At 40.0% G+C, this 17,431-nt stretch overlaps 1 protein-coding gene across 6 annotated transcripts in view; it reads right to left on the reverse strand.

Annotated features, from left to right (window-relative positions):
* LOC121886498 (glutamate receptor ionotropic, delta-1-like) overlaps positions 1-17,431 on the reverse strand; it is a 313,546-nt gene that overhangs the window by 128,124 nt on the left and 167,991 nt on the right. Inside the window, exon 1 of one of the 6 annotated variants that reach the window (XM_042396531.1) lies at positions 12,885-13,148. The exons of 2 other annotated variants lie outside the window; for them this stretch is intronic. Coding sequence is in view for 3 of the 4 variants with exons in the window: in XM_042396525.1 (XP_042252459.1) it covers positions 8,434-8,469 (36 nt within the window). In the remaining variant the exon portion in view is untranslated. Of the gene's footprint in view, positions 1-8,433; positions 8,664-8,873; positions 8,908-9,661; positions 11,036-12,884; positions 13,149-17,431 lie in introns of those variants that run through there. 3 more of the 6 variants (XM_042396526.1, XM_042396527.1, XM_042396525.1) reach the window with 3 other exon arrangements.

The raw sequence follows: 17,431 nt of genomic DNA on the forward strand, positions 1-17,431 counted from the left end.
ATGATCTTTCCTTAAACCTAACCAGACCTTAAACACACCATAAAACATCATTATTGTATAACAAGCATGTCAAAATTGCCAAAAATGTTTTGATTAAAGTAAAATTGATCAGGCTTTCAGGAGCCAGCTGCCACCGTTACGAGCAGCCACACACGTTCAGCTGAAAGTCACCAGTTAACACGGTCACCAGTTAAACCAAAACACCTGTTAACGATCAAAACGTTCAATTAAAACGGAATCACGCTCGTTGGAAAGTGACATTGTTCGAGCCCTGGACCATGTGTGTGTGTGTGTGCGTGTGTGTGTGCGTGTGTGTGTGTGAGAGAGAGAGAGAGTGGCCTACACTGAGCCGGCCTGTAACAGTCATAAAACTAAATCATTAAACTGCGGTCATGAGTGATTGTTGATGCACTATTGTATGCAAATTAAGCGTGGCTGATGTTTGTGCAGGTTGGACGGGTAGTTGAGTGGTGATGGTTGGGGGGCGGGGGATTTACGGGGGGTCGGGGGGGTCGTGGGTCGCCCCATAAAATCAAATGCCCGGCCAGTTACTTTCCTCTGGTGTCAGACTGCCTGTAAGTGAGGTTTTGTCTGCTTGTTTTGAGCAGAAACAACTACTCACAACACTAACATATCATCACTTTTTAAGTTGAGGAAGTCAGAAAGTATTGTCTTAACCTTTTGTATGTGTTATAGGCGGAAAAATGTTTTTGTCTTTTCAATACAAAGACAAAAAAAATGTCATGATTAGTGACACATCAAAGCTGAAAAAGGGAAGTGAAATAATTCTACACGATCATCAAAGTTGAGGAGCTTGTATGTTTGCTTCTATTTCATCTCTGCAGAGCTCAGGGGTCGTATGTGGTCCGGTATATGGGGGGGGGGGGGGGGATTAGGGAGTTTACTGGTTTATAACATGCTCTGCTGCCTTCCTCTCTTTCTCTCTCAGGGCTTAATAGTCCTGACAACAAGCATCAACAGGCGGTGTGTGCAGCAGCAAGCAGGGGACGTTACACCGGGGACAGGCTGCTTTTAACACCATGTTAATGGAACGGACTGGGAGCAAACCCCGCAAGGAAGACGCTCCCTGGGGAACCCCCCCCCCCCCCTCTGGCGACAGAGAAGGCCCCAAAAAAATCAGCTCAAAAAAAAAAAAAGTCTGGTATGAGGATTTCCCGATCTATCAGGTTCTTTATTTCTCTCTCTGTTGTCGTCGTCTTTAAAAGCCGGAAACCGAAAAAGTGAATTTGAATCTGAGATGATAAAACGGCAAGATTTAAGTCTCTCTCTGGAGAACGTTTTTACATAAGCGGTGCTGAAGAGAAGGAATTTCCTCCTGAGTTCTCTCCAGAATCACAACAGCAGGGGTCTCATTTATAAACCAGTGCGTAGGATCCATAATAAAAGTGCACAAAAGCCGAAAACCACGCATGCCAAAAATGATCTGACCCCTTTCACTCCCACAGTTAACCATAAACGGTCAATGCAGAAGCCCTCATGAATGCAGATGTACATGCAGCAGTATTAAAAACAGGAGAAAGCTGAAGAGGCTGCAGCGGCTGTTGATGCAGTCGGTGCAACAAACCAAACAATCCTCGAAAAACAAAGTGAAGACGTGGCGAGAGTTCTTGGTATTTGTTAAGCATCTATATAGACGAGTACGTGACTGATGAGACCACACGCTCAATATCTAACAAACAATAAACACTGCATCCAGATGTTTCTCTCATTTAAACAGTCTATACATGAGTGCAGGTGGTGAAGATGTGCTGGTGAGGTGACTTAAATAAAGAACAAGGAACAAGACAACATGTTCAGTCCACGATTAATAACTGAAGACATCTGCGGTAAAGAGAAGAGACTCTTTTGGAGCAGAGAGTCTGTGATGGACTTTGACATCACAGAACTGACACCGAGGAGTCGCACCTCCTCCTGTTCTGGTCTGATACTGAGCTTGTTATCTGGCTCTCTTCTTCTTCTTCAGTTGCCGACTGAAGTTAATGGACACCAACAAGTATCAACACATACATGAGCACGGAGACACTCATGGAAAAAAAGCACACAGATGTCAGTTTTCGTCAGATCTACACTCGTGTGAACACAAAAACTAAGCACACGCACATGATCCCCGGCTGCAGGGGGGGTGTCACAGGACTTCAGGGAAGCGCTGCTATTAACAGCAACAATGATGACCTCCATCCAGGCCGTCGAGACTCCGGGAATGACCGCAGGTCAAGCTGATCCTGCCAGGATGAGTCAAGATACTTCTGACGCTCGTCCTCTCCTCCTGCTCGCTTTGTCAGAGGAAGAGCCTCGTCATCCTCACTGCTGGTGTCAAAGCCCATGAGAGCTGCGCTAAAAGCAGCTCTTCACGAGTTCATGCAGGACAAAGAAGCCTCATGCATGTTTAGGTATCTCAAGAAGGTGTTCAACAAGTCAGGATGGATCAGTTGCCGTAGTTTAACTTTTATTTGCCAGTAAGGTTTCAAGGTTTCCTCCGTGAGCGTTTTGCTGCCACACAACAACCATGTGGAGGTGAAGAATGAAACGAACGCCTCAAACTAATTTCAACTGAAATTTGTGAGCTCCATTTTAATGGTGCAAACACAATGTTCAGTGCAAAGTTGAAAGTCTCGGCTGCAAAAACATTACATTTAAGACAAAGTATGTTTCAAGCCCAGATTACAGAAGTATCCTAATAAAGACTCCATAAAAGTATCCTCACAAGTGTTTGGGGAGCAGAAATTATTTACATATTTAAGCTTATTTCCATTTCTGCACATTTCTGCTCTTGTTGACAGAATGATGTTGCACAGATGTGGTTCTGAGACGTTTCAGCGCAACATCTGAGGACAAAATCCCTTCCCAAACTTCTTTTTTGCGCTGCCTCGTTTGAATTGACATCCAACCTGTTTGTCGTTCCTTCCACTTTCGCTATGAATTACAAGACAGACGAGCAATTTTAATTTTAAGGTCAGGAAAATATGTTGGTCATAGCACAAAACAAAAAAAAACACAAGCTTGACCATCATTCTTAATCTCCTGGTGCTTGAAGAGCATCAGCTGGCAGCCAGCAGACAGACACTGCTGTGCACGAGATATCTTCTTCTTCTTCTTTAACAAAAATAGAGGCCTTTCAGTCCTCAAAACATATTCATTGCTCCATAATTAATAAAAATAACTGGCCTACTGTCACCTCTCTGCAGAAAGTGGATGTCTTCAAGGTCATATAAACAATCACATTTTTTAAAAAACGGCAGCAGGTGCATCGTTTTAATCAAAATAATTAGTCTGAAAATGAACATTTATCATCGTGAACTCTCACACTGACACAGTCAACACCATAACTTCATTACACGCACAAGCCTCAGTCTTTGTTGTCCTTTAGTTTCCTCGAGTGCATGAAAATGTTCATCCAACGATTCTCAGCTGGAAAACAGGTTTTTCTTCTGCTGCTCTGATCTCTTGATAGGTTCCAGTCTAAACAGTTGCCTCCCTTATTAGATATATATGACTGGTGTGTGAAATAACACTCGACACCTTCAATAACATCTAAACGTTCATGCTCGGTGACTGCTTTTTCCACTTCGCATGACAGAAACATCAGCATCCAGTCTGCCGGAAAACATCAGAAGCAACAAGTATCATCTCTACAGATGTCTTCTACCTTCTTCAGAGGAAATATACCTTCAATATGTAGCTAAAGTCAAAGTGATGGTATTGAAAATAAATATGTCATGACTTCAATTTCATACGTGTGTGTGTGTGGATATATGTGAGAGTGTGTGTGTGTGTGTGTGGGCGGCGAGTGTAAAGACAGATAGGAAGTCCTCCTCTCGGGAACCGACTGAACATAAAGCTCCTCCAGCATATTTTCTCACTTCATTTTTATCCCTGCGTTTTTTTCTCAAAAGGCGGTAAAATGCATGTAAGGAGGGAAACAACTTGTAAGGTTAAGCTCTGAAGTCAAAGAACTTACACATGGAAGAAGATGAAGAGGAGGGTTTGCTGTTTATTTGCTCTATATTGGCGGTTTTTTATATTTATATTGTTTTCTCACTGCAGCTACAAGAGAAAGAAATAAGAAGAAATAGGAAATAACAGTAAATATGACATTCGTCTTGTGTGACAGACTAATAACACAGTATATAATGATACTGATATTACCTTGATGCATGAATATTGAACTGATAATATATGCCTGTTGACACATTTCTTATTCATTACTTTCCTCACAATCTCCATCAACAAGCTGGCAACACAGATCTGTAAATAGCAGTTACATCTGTATCAATTCAAAGGTGAGTCGTACGACCGTAGCTTGAATATCAATTAGCTGTTTTTGTCAGCGACAGAATAGATCCGTCAGTCAGCTTTCAAAGCAAACGGAGAGAACTAATGACAGATGTGTAACATTCACTTTATAACCTTGTTAAGAAAAACGCAGAGGAAGAAGAAATCATCTGTCAGTGTGTAATAATGTGTTGGTTGTGGCTCGTAGTGATGAACCTACAGAGAATTATCAGAGACTCTGCAGCTCCTCTCGGCTTTACGGAGCTTTATAGTGAGTTTCAGCTTGTTGTTTATCTGTCCGGCTGCAACTTTACTGTTCTGGTTCACTCTCAGCGTCTCTCATAGCGTCGTTTTCAGCCGCAGCACCAAACAGACACAGTTAGCTGTAGACTAGCTGGTGAACATAGTGGAGCATCTAGCAGCTGGAGTTGGTGGAGACCAAAAACAGAGCTAAAAGAGAGTGAATATTGGACTTACATTCACCAGGTGGACAGAAACACGACTCCACATGAATGATAATGTTGCTCCGTAACTGCTGGATGTTGGAAATAAGAAACTAGTTGCTAATAAGGTGATAATATATGAGTGTTGTGTTCACTGCCTCTGATTAAATCAAGTGGACAAATGTAGGGTTTAATTGATAAATTAGCTGTTGGTAGCTTGTGAAAACCTTTCTGAAATTAATCAAGCTATTTATGAGAATTTAGATGATAATATCAGTATTTATCTAAAGTATCTAATACTACTGTGAGTTATATTATTGTTTGATATATGTGGCCAGCTGGGTGTGAAGTCCACCCAGTGTTTGAGCCCTTTGTCATCCCATTAAACCGCAGAGAGTGAATCAGTTATTCAGACCAACGTAAAGATGTTTTTTAGCAGGAGTCTGAACTGACTGCTTTGGATCTGTGGTTTTTTCTGGGTTTATTTTGCCGTCTTCAGTGCTTGAACTTAACCGAGAGGGGTCTACAGCTCCTGCAAAAAACCCACTGTGAGACTCCTGGCATGTAGGCATGGAAACCAGTCTTCATCACCACCTCAGAAGCTGCTTCAGTCTCCTCCTCTGCTCCGCTCCGCTCTGCTCTGCTCTGCTGGAGCCGTGCCGAGTACTCGAGTTGGCCTGAAAAACCTCGTGTGCACCTCTGTGAGAGGAATTATTGCCTGAATTTCGCCAGAAAACACAGTTTGATAGTTCAGAAGCAGCCAGAGAGAAATGTGAGATGGGAGGAGGTCAATTTTATAGATCTTTTAGAGTTCTTCTTGGCTAGAAACAGGTGTGTCTGTGGTGGTAACGCATTTACGATTCACAGTTTAGGAATTTGCATCAGAGGCAGAGAGCAAACATGCAGGGTGCAAAAACTGTTCTATAGATATGTTGGAACCCATGTCGAGGAGATTTTGCTTTATAACAAACCAAATAATCTGATCCAACAACAAACTGAGAGCTGTGAAACTCAAGATTTCGTAAAACTAACTGCATTTATCTACCTAAACTTCTGATATACTTTCATTTGTCTTTGTGATTTTTGTGCTTCTTGTTTATTTATTCAAGCTGGATACACGATCGGAGCGAATCCATGTTTTTTTTTAATGTATGTGAGAATGAAATGCTGTCAAATAATCAACCACAAAAATCCAGTTGGACATCATGTGTCTCTGTGACAAATCAGAAAAAAAAAAGCAAAAGTAAAAGCGAGACATTTGGTGTGTGAGATCAAAATTTTTCACCTTGTAAAAGGTGAAAAACAAGGAGGTGAGGGATTTTCCTGTTGAGCCTGCTTGCTTTTCTTCTTATTCTTTTTTTTTTTTTCTATCTAACACAATTTCACTGTTTCACATCCATGCAAAACAAAGATACACACCTGCCTGTAGCTGCTTGTTTGATCTCACAGAGAGTTTGAGGTAAAAAAAAAAAAAAAAAATCATCATCAGAGAGTCAGAGCTGAGAATCTGTTCACCCTCGGATGGTGCTGACTGAGGCGAAGGTAAGTTTATTTCTGTGGCACCTTTCAAAGTGCTTTACATAAAACATAAAAGGCATAAAGAAAAGAATCATAATGCAGTATAAAAAAGACACATAAAAGTGGGATTTAAAAGTGAGTGAAATAAAATAGAAGATAAAACAAGGTAAAAATGAATAAAACAGGAGAATGAAAATTACGATGCGGTGCGAGATGTGAAAAAATAACCCCGAATTTAATTTAATAAAAGACAAATAAAAAAAGTTTTAGGTCTTGAGTTTAAAGAGGAGATATTTACAGCAACACTGAGTACTTAAAACAGAAAAAACTAAAAAAAAAAAAAGGTCATGAAGTTCTGCTGTCATCAGCTTGTTGGTTTAATTAAGTTCACGTCACCTCAGAGAGAAACTCACTGAAAGGTTTGTGTTTTTCTTTGATTAAATAAACCCAGAGCGAGACGTCATGAACTCTTCAGACTTTCAGCTGGTCGTATGTTGAGTGAAGAGTTTCACTACCCACCAGCTGACCCTTCCATCTACTCAACAGCCTCCTGGTTTCTGTAGTCTTATTGTCTGGTTGCCTGGTTTAGATCAGAATTAAAGTTTCATTTTATGTTTTGAATCTATTTACTGCAAGTTGTACATAACTAAGTTTACTGCTGAGCATTTTATGAAGTAATTCAAAGGTGTTTAGGTCTTTTTATCCTTTCAGACAGTCACTCGTTTCCATCATGGTGAACATCGTGCTTGGTTTTGATTTTTTTTTGTTTTGTTATTTTTATTCGGTGGTTGTGTGAGTTTCCAGCTTTATAATGCAAGAAACCAAATTCACATGATTCTTTTCTCAACACCAGGTTTGTTAATGGATTTCATTCCAATTTTATTTAGCTGAACATTGTTGTCAAATCTAAAAGCTCTGTTTCCTTGAATGTACTAACAGTAAAGTGTAGCTGGACGTAGCGAGGTATGACGCCACCACTAGCTTACTGGGAACACAGAGCGGTGCACACTAATGCTACGTCACAAATCGCGTACTTCTGTACTTACACTTAACATTTTGAGTGCGTTCGCACTGAGAAGTATGGAAAAATGCACTCAAAATGGTCAAAAAGTTGAGTATGGAACTATGGACACTTCTCGCCCTCAATGGTCGCCATCTTGGCTACGTAGCGGAGGGGGAGGGACCGCTTTTCAAACTGGAAATGGCGGCCGGGTACGTTGTAACTACGGTGAACATCGCCACATTATACAAATGTAAAGCTGTGTCTCAAATCACATACTTCCATTAGTACACGTTCATGTAGTACACTGTGTACATTATGTACTTACTGGCGTAGTGCGCGAATTTTGACAGGGCAGTGTTGTCTCAAATCAAACACGGTCGCTGTGCACTTACCGGAAATGACGATCGCAAATAGCGTTAGCATTCGCGCTACCAAATCATTACAGACTGCTAAATCAACCCAAAAAACATACTAATGGCTTATAACTGACAACAGTATAGTGGTGCTTAGTGCTAAAAAACACATGTATAACTTACATTTGTATAATGTGGCGATGTTCACCGAAGTTACAACGTACCCGGCCGCCATTTCCAGTTTGAAAAGTGGTCCCTCCCCTTCCGCTACGTAGCCAAGATGTCGACCATTGAGGGTGAGAAGCGTCCATAGTTCCACACTCAACTATTTGACCATTTTGAGTGCACCATCCAGGTACTCACAGTGCACTGCGTTTTTCCATACTTGTCAGTGTGAACGCACTTATGCACTCAAAATGTTAAGTGTAAGTACAGAAGTATACGATTTGAGACACAGTACAAGTTATACATGTGTTTTTTAGCACTAAGCACCACTATACTGTTGTCGGATATAAGCCATCAATATGTTTATTGGGTTAATTTAGCAGTCTGTAATGATTAGCACAAACGTGAATGCTAACGCTAGCTAATGCAAATTTGTAGTCATCATTTCCGGTAAGTGCACAACGGCTGTGTTTGATTTGAGACAACATTACCCTGTCAAAATTCGCACACTACGCAAGTAAGTACACAGTGTACTACACAGAAGTGTACTAACGGAAGTATGTGATTTGAGACACAGCTTTGGAATAACGTTAGCTACTTTGGCTAAATTGTGCTAACGGGCCATGTCTGGAAAAATAACTGTTGATGGATTCTTTACCTTCAAGACTCTTCCAGATGATCTGAAACCAACCATCTTATGTTCATCTTCAGGAAACAGTCCAAGTTCTAGATATAAAGGTATTTGATTTGTATGGTTCTTGAATTGTTCAGTTTACTCGTCATGTGTAGCAGGTTCTGTAACTTCCTGCTTCACACTCACTCATCTCTATTATTTTACACTTCACTCTTAGCTGTAAAACCACTTTTCTTTCCCCAGCAGAGGAGCTGCAGGTCAGACGCCTTGCTCAGGGGCACCTCTTCAGTGTAAAAGTTGGAGTGAAAGTTGTTATTAATTTGCTGCAGTCTCCTGTCTGTTAGAGAAATTTAAACCCGCATCAAAAGTCCTCCTCTTGAACCTGGCTCTTAAAAAAATACCCTGAACTGATTAAATAAAATATTCCACCCACACTGTCTTCACTCTCTGATTATAATACTTACCATCCTCTAACAATGTGCTTGTGATGCTCTCATGACTCAGGATCACGGCTTCAAATAAATCTCATTTGTGGAAATGACTGCAGCTTGCCTGCATTTAGCATCACACCACCAGAAATTCTTAAATTCTAATTGCTTTATTTCTGAATTGTGTGGGAAGAAAAACAACCCTTAAAAAAATCTTTCACATCTCACATCATCAAACGGCTCTGAAGCTGATTGCCGAGAGAGCTCTGAGATCTGAGAACCAACACGTTTTTTGCCTTTGAAACTTTTCTAATGTTGTTGCCTGATGTCACCTTTATGTGGCGTAAATATGAGGAAGATGGCCGCCGTAACAGCTCTTTATAAGCGTGGAACTTGCGGTGACCTTTCAGAGAAGCGCTTCATTAGAGGGGACTGCAGCCGACGGGAGGTTGTAATCACACCGAACCCTCGTGCTATATTTGGGCTACAGATAGCCGGTGTACTGGGGCTGATGGGCAGATAGACTGGATGTGCACGCAGGCATGTAATGACTCACACAAACACACATTTCTGCAGTGTATCAGTGCTTCTGCCTCCACTCATAACTCCCCTTTAACACTTTGTCTCACACTTTTTTCCTCCTTCAGTCTCTAATCTGCTGGAAATTATGTTGATATATACGACTGAAGTGCAACAGCAGATATGTTTGGCAGGAGACGTGACGCTGGCTGAGTTATGTTTGCTGTCAACAAAATGAAAAATAGTACTGTTGCTTTTAAATTTATTGTCCTTACTATGTTTGAGATAGTTTTGGATGATCCTACCTGTCCGTACATCTTGTCTTTACTCTGGATTTTGTGTTGACTTGTTTGTAGTGTGTTGTCACGGTGTTTATGCTGCCCTGTTGGCCCGGTTTTAACGGATCTCTTTTTGTTTCCTTTGCTTGAAGTTCCTTGCTGAGCTGTGGCGGAGGGATACGTTCTGGTAGTGTTGTGTAAGTCTGTTGAGGTTGTCTGGCTTTTACGACTCAAAACGCTCAGAGAAAAACTCTGAAGTGATTTATTTTCTTCAGATTTGGTAGCTGGAGTGCTTTTGCAGTCTGTGTTGTTAGACACTAATATTTTATGTAACAACCTGCTCCAACTCTTTGAGTGTCTTGGGATCGATCTCTAGCTGCTCTCGTTGTCCTCCAGACCTCCTCGACTCGCTGCTGCCTCTGGGCTTGACATGAATATAGTTCAGTCTGTGTTTATCTGCTGTGTTGTGAAACTACAAACTACAAGTGATGAGAAAAATGCTGCGAGAGAAAATGTCACCAGTTGAGCTGACAACAGGTGGTGAAGAAGGTGTGAAGTGTGTAAATAAATACATAGCATGCGGTTCTTGCCGTGAATCTACACTAGAATGTATCCCTCCGCCGCGGCTCAGCAAGGAACTACATTCTGAGGAAACAGAAAGAGAGAATTTCATCCTGGACAGGCTGTAACTTTGGACTTGATTTAGCAAACTGAGGCTGCTGAAGCTTCATATTAGCATCAGCTGAACTTACAGTGTAGTTGAAAGGGAATTAGCTTCAGAGAGGAATAAGACACATCTCCACCTACATAATGGCACCAAAGTATTGTATTAAGACCCAAACCTGACCTCCTATCCTTTAATCTCAACAAGACTTTTACCTGGTTAAATAAAGGGTAAAGAAATGGCGAAATGTTGTAAAAAAAAAAGTTGCAAAAATGTTGATACTGAATGTTTTTAGTAGACAATGTAGTTCTTTTATTTTCCACCAAAATATCTGATCTTGCAATACGTATCTGCTCATAGTTATTACAGCAATATTAAACATTTTTATGGTTTTGTTTAGACACTGGCAGCAACTTTTGTTTTAGCGTTTGTGATTGAGTTCGATCGTGAACAGAGTCGAGGTCAATTTTCTTTTTTTTTTTTGCAGCACCAGATACGACTTTCTGTCTCGTGTCTCTGCCTCTTCATCGCTCTTACTTTCTGACAGGACGAGTCTCAGATCTTCCCCGATGAATCTCCTCCTCCTCCTCCTCCTCTCTCTCTCTGTCACTCATCCCTCCATCCTATTATAACTGCTCACAAAGAGGGAAGGAGTGAGAGAGAGAGAGAGAAGGTGAAGGTGTCTGGCATGATAATCAGGTCTGGTGAGGGTGACGGCGGGTCATATCGTCTGAGGAAGTGTGTGTGTGTGTGTGTGTGTGAGAGAGAGAAAGAAGACTTTTTTTTTTTGGATTATTAAAACACGGGTTACAATGATTACACCGGATACTTATCATTCACAGTATGAAAAATTATATTTTGGCAATCAAGCTTTTAAAAGTTGCAAATTTGCTCAGAAACAATTAATCAAACTTTCTATAAAGCCGGCTGCTCATAGATATAGAACCTCCTTATTTCCTTATGCATGTATTCTGCTTTACATCTCCATATGTTTGATTAGTTTTACTTGTTGCCGTCTAGCAGAGCTGCTGAGTCCGACTCCAATTACAACTCGATTATCAGACGGTGGTTAAAAAAACCTCAGACTGTGTTTAATAAGAATGTTTTTTTTTTAAAAATTCACAACTGCGTCTCCCAGAAATTAAGTTCACATATGAGTGATTTGTTTTCCCAATTATGGCGTGGTAACAAATGTAACCGAGTGAATGAAAAGCTTTGTTTATGTTTTATGAGTTTTATGTCAGTGAAAGATGGTGGATTTTGTTAAATCTTAATAAACACAATCTTTCTCTAAACTTCTCTGAGTTCTGTTAGTGCCTAAAAATAACCATAAAAACACTTATTATTAATGTAGTTGCTACGACCAGATGTTATACTGCAGATCAGATGTTTTGGTGTAAAATAAATGAAACATTTTAGTTCAGCATCAACGTTTTTTGTAACTCTCCAGATATGTTGGTTAAGAATATTTCCTCATTATGTAACAGAAAACCAAGCCAACATTATGTTTACCTCAAAGTCGTCGTACATAAACATCACCTCTAGGAGACGAGGTCGACGCTCTTTCATGAGTTTCTATCCACACGGTTTTATTTGCATTTTGCAATTTACATAAAATATTGCAAAAAAGATTTAACGCATCGCTGAGGTGGAAACGTTTCCATGAAAGCAAAATACAGACGTAGCGAATGAGTGATGACGTGCACGAATCATGTGACTTAAACGTCACCGAAGAGCTGAAAACATCAGATCTGTGTGGAGCGACGATGATGATGAGGAGACTGTAACCTTCCTCACATCAATACATGAAACTAACAGAAATGTCATAGTTCCATCATTTAAGCTTTGACCGTCGCTCTTTTAACGACGTCATCTCATTGTGTCTTCTTCTTCTGCGACGGTTTAACGGCACAGACTGGAGACTTAGCGCCACCTGCTGTTTATCTGCTAATATTCACATAACGAGAGTGGATGTAAATGAGCATTAATTCATATTTTCTTTTGCCAATATTCTGGAAATGTGATTGATATTTGCGTTACATTTGGATGGAAACCTGGCTGCTACGGATGGATTGTCATGAAACCTGGTTCAGACATTCATGTTCCCCAGAGGATGAATCATAATGGCTTTTTATTGATCTACAGCCACCAGATCAAAATTTCGATTTGTCCGATACTTCGTTTTATGAGCAAATACCTGGAAAACTATTGACATTCCCATCAGCCCAGTTACTTTTTATTTCATGCCAAACATTCGGCCCCATCCCACACAGGATTACAAGACGCTGCTAAATGTCAAACCTCAAAAATAGGCAAAAAAACATCCTCCTTCATTTAACAAGAACCTTCACATCCTGACCCCCCCCGCTAAGTAAAGGACACACTACTCGCTGCATTTGCACTGAACACCAACTCGCACTGGTTGTCAATTTTGCTCTGCAGACTCGTTCAATACGGTTGTAACTCCAAGGGAGTCTGGGGCTGCCAAAAAACAGGAACATTTTCATATTTAATAGAAAAACAGACGCATTTCATGAATTTCAATCAATGTAACTTCTCAAAAAGTAGTTCTCAAATGACAGTTACCCTGCTCTCTGCTGCTGTTTGTTTGTTTCCTCCATGTTTACTGTCTTGTCTTTGCTAAATCCAGGACAACTCTCCTGGCAGGCTTTCATTTTTGGCATTCATAGACGGCAGCTTAACGGCAATCGAAGAGAATGTCAAAATAGCAGTGGCTGGCGGATTAATTAATGAATAAAAACTGGATTTGTGTGACAGTGAAAGCAGCAGAGGTGTAAGATATGATTCTGTTGTTGTACTGATGGAATTAATTCTGTGGAAATTTACCATGTGAGACATACAATAACAGGTAATTCAATCCTCCTAATGAAGACTGTAATACTCATATAAAATGCATATATGATACCAAAGTTGAGTGTCTCATTAAACATCCACAAAAATCTGAATGAAAATAAACATTCATAACTATTAGAAAACTGAGCTCAAAAACAGCTCATTTGGCTGCTCAAACCATTTCTCGGGACTGTGTGGGCGTGTCCAGATCATGTTTGATTGACAGCTCAGTTTCAGCTCAAGTACTGTTTTATTTTCTATTCATTCACTAAAATGTTTTGCTGATATGGAATAAAATACCAAATCTATCAAATGGATCCTACTTGGTTGAAAGCTTGAATAATCCACTAACTAACAAACTAGGTTAAACAACCTGAAACTGTTTTTATTTAACTATACCTCCTGGAGTATGGCGCTAATCGTTTTAGCATCTGCCATTCACTTACATGAAACGGTTAGCATTAGCTTAAACATTTTGCTATTAACTACCAAATCTATCAAATGGACCCTACTTGGTTGAAAGCTTGAATAATCCACTAACTAACAAACTAGGTTAGACCATCTGAAACTGTTTTTATTTAACTATATCCCCCGGAGTATGGCGCTAATCGTTTTAGCATCTTTCATTCACTTACATGAAATGGTTAGCATTAACTTTTCTATTCAAAACTTTTGAGCTTATTATCAATTACCCCAGTGGTCTACTGGTTATCTAGACTAATCAGCTAACTAGCAGACTAGAGTAGACCACACATATCTGTTTTTATTGAACTATACCTTCCAGACTACGAAGCTAAGTGTTTTAGCATCTTTCATTCACTTACATGAAACGGTTAGCATTAGCATTGCTATGCTACACTTTTGAGCGACTTATCCACTCCGTGATTAATACAGATTTGGATGGTGTAGCCAAGTCTGCTAGTTAGCTTAACACAGTAACTTTCAAACCATATCAGGCTAATTTGAATTCTCATTCTAGCTAAAAGCAAAGAAAAGTGCACTGCATTGTTTTCTCATGAGGGGAGATGAGAGTAAGTGTTGTGAAGTCAGCTTGACCAGATAGCCACGTCAATCATCTTTCTCTTAAATATGATTGAACTACTTTTTAGGTGTTTACTATATGCACGTTAGATCCCAAATTACATGATTAATAGCCAATCATGGATTTGCCTTTCCAGGGGCTTTAAGGTACGTTGGACTTAATGCAGAGTCCAGTAACGTCTAATAAAACTGAAAAAAACCCACACTAATGACAGATATCTCCCTGTCTGTCTCTTGAAATATACATGTACACTATACAGTACACACACACACACACAGTTGTAGCTTGTTTTCCTGCTCGTTTCTTGCAGCTGTGGAACAGCTTGTGCTCTAATTATCCTGTTTTCTTGGGGAAATATATCGAACTTCACAGCAGAAAGTTTAAATTGTCAGTGTGAGTGAGTGTGTGTGAGAACATACTTCACAATGAAATGAAGTGAGCAGGTTACAAACGTTGAATCCACTATTGGTTAAAACTCACCATCTTCCAATATTTATCATGAACTGTCAAACTTTTACTTTTCTTATTGGGAGTTTTGTGTTTGAGCTCAAATCCTAACTGTAGAAGAAAAACAGTGGGTCAGATGCACTAAGAAAATGTTTGAGATTATTTGCGTAATCCTCCTTTAAGTGCAACGAGGAGCCCAAAAATACAAATACAGCCTACGTGTTTGGAGCAGAATGTGTCATATTTTTACCTGAAAAACAGGCACAAAACCCCCCTCAGTACATCTGGCTCAGTGTGTTTTTGGGAGCTAAGCCAAACCTGTGACGCACTTTGGTTTTCATTTACTGGTCTGTGTATATATTTCTGTGGATAACAGGCCCCAAAATAGACTGAATTACATCACATCCAGATATTTACAGCAGCTTCAGTTGAGTCTTTATGACAGAAAATGTTTCAGTAACTGAGCATCAATCTCAAGTCTGTCTCTCTGCTGAAAAAACACCCAACACTTACCTATAATCTCTCTCGCTCCACTTACATTTTACAGCAGCACAGTGAGGGTCGTTGCAAGGCATTCTGGGTCATGTAGTGACAACACTTCTGGAAACTGGGTACATTACAAATAAATAAAATGTAGAAACTAATTAAGACTATTTTTCTACATTTTGTCTCCTTCCAGCAATTATTTCATGAGTCAAAAATAAACTGATAAAGAAAAATCTCCTGAAATATAAGAACTATACAGTACTTGTTTTTTTTTAACATGTTTTCAACCCTTTACACTCTTCTTCCAGCTCACCTCTGTCACCTGCTTAATGTGACTTAATGACGTCTGTGATTGATGAACACTCACAGAGTCAAACGGTTGTGATTGTTAACTCGAGTGGGCGGCTGCTTGACTGAGTGTACGCGGTTAATTACCGTGAAAATAGCTGTTTGGGGGTTGAAGGACATTTCCACTCCTGTGACTCTGAAGTGCTGTTAACGAAGATGATGAGCGGGTCGGACCGTCCTCTACATCGTCCTTCCTGCTGGAAGCCAGACGCCGGACTTTTTTATTTTTGAACTTTCTCTCTTTTTAATACTTTAACTGTTGTTTAACTTGTCTGCTCTTTTCTAATTTAATTGGTACACACTGAGCTTGTAGCCTGTATGAAGAGTGCTAAACTATATTATTATTGTTATTATATAACAGAACAAGACGACATTCAGCCAAGGAAATTAGAGCATGAGTGGACGCCCCTGTCTTCATGCTTTAGTGTATTTTTGGTCTGTTTTTCATGGTTTAGTCTAAATCTCTTTGTTCCAATGAAGAGAATCTTAAAGTACAACTGAAATCACATTTAAATTTCCCTCTTTGCAGTCAAAAATAATGTCAACATGCTCTTTTAAATGTATTGTTAATAGTTTTGTATAATTAGAATGAAGAAAAAAAGGTCAAACAGGGGAAATATCAGAAATGCTCTCTCAGCCGGCTGGAGGGGACGTGTCGGTGTCTGTGTTTGATTGACAGCAGAACGAAGACAAAGTAAACAAACTGCTGTAGCTACAAGTCATGGACAGGGATTTTGCAGCAACAACCAAACAGGCATCTAACAGGTCTGAAGTGACATTTGCAGGTATGTTTACATGATGTTTAATCTGCTGCAGCAGAGCAGCTAATTAGCATAGAAAACATTTCACCCTCTCCTAGAGGTGGTGAGAGGCATTCTGGGTTCATACTCTGAACACAGTGGAGCCCTTTGGCATAAATGAAGAATTGAATCGGTCATGTTTCCTTTGACTTGTCATACTTCATGGATGTTTGCATTTGTACTTTTCTTTAACTCTCTAGTCGGGGTTTTGTTCTTTTGTTTCTGATATGATGTTGTTCCTTTGGCATTGATGAAGTACTAAGTATGTCATGTTTTTTCTAGTTTGTCACTTTTGTTGGATATTTGTACTTGGTGCATTTTATTGGTTGTGAGTTGGTTTGTGCTCTTTTGTTCCTGACATGTGTTGGGGATGTGACACTAGGACACTGACCACAGCAACTCCCGCCCTTGGATTCATTATCCAATGGATTTGAAACCCTTGTTCAACCTATTATCTAATTACAACTGGACACCTGGTTCAGGTTGATTACATATGTTGTTTGCCTCATGTCTTTGTCCACCCTGACTCTGATGAAGACACAGTAGTGTCGAAATGTTAGTCCGTTTGCACAATTAAAGGCTGCAAATTCATCAGTGTGCTCCAGTCCCTTCTGTTTTTTGAAGTCCGCTGTCCTCAAACTGAGAAGCAGCTGCTTTTTGTCGGAAGATGCGTGGAGAACCTTGTTTCTACTGACCATCATTTGTGTCTTTATGAAGAAAAAACATCTAGTTTGACATACTCATCAGTCATCTGTGTCTCTTTTGTCTCCTTTGATAATCAGGTCAGAGAAATACTCAACTAACCACCAAACAGGAAGCACTTTCTTAAAAGATATTGATTATAGATGCTTTAAATATCATTCAGTGTGATCAAATCATATGTTGTTGGCATTAACTGCTTCTTCTCCTGCATCCTTCCTAGAAGAAATGATCTGTATGTTGTCATCAGATGAAAGTACTGCGTCAGGTCTTTGAACAAGTTCTGTTCATGTTTCCCAAGTTACAAGAAAACTTATAATAAAAAAATGGACAAGTGAGAGTGGAAGCTGCTCCTCCTGATTCAACAAGCAGCAGAGCAACTCCTCTGAGTCCAATCACAATCTTAATGCCACTCTGGCATTGATCAGGCTGGATTTATTCATAGGAGAGGAGCGGCG

This window comes from Thunnus maccoyii, chromosome 20 (genome assembly GCF_910596095.1).
Source record: "Thunnus maccoyii chromosome 20, fThuMac1.1, whole genome shotgun sequence".
Classification (NCBI taxonomy): domain Eukaryota; kingdom Metazoa; phylum Chordata; class Actinopteri; order Scombriformes; family Scombridae; genus Thunnus; species Thunnus maccoyii.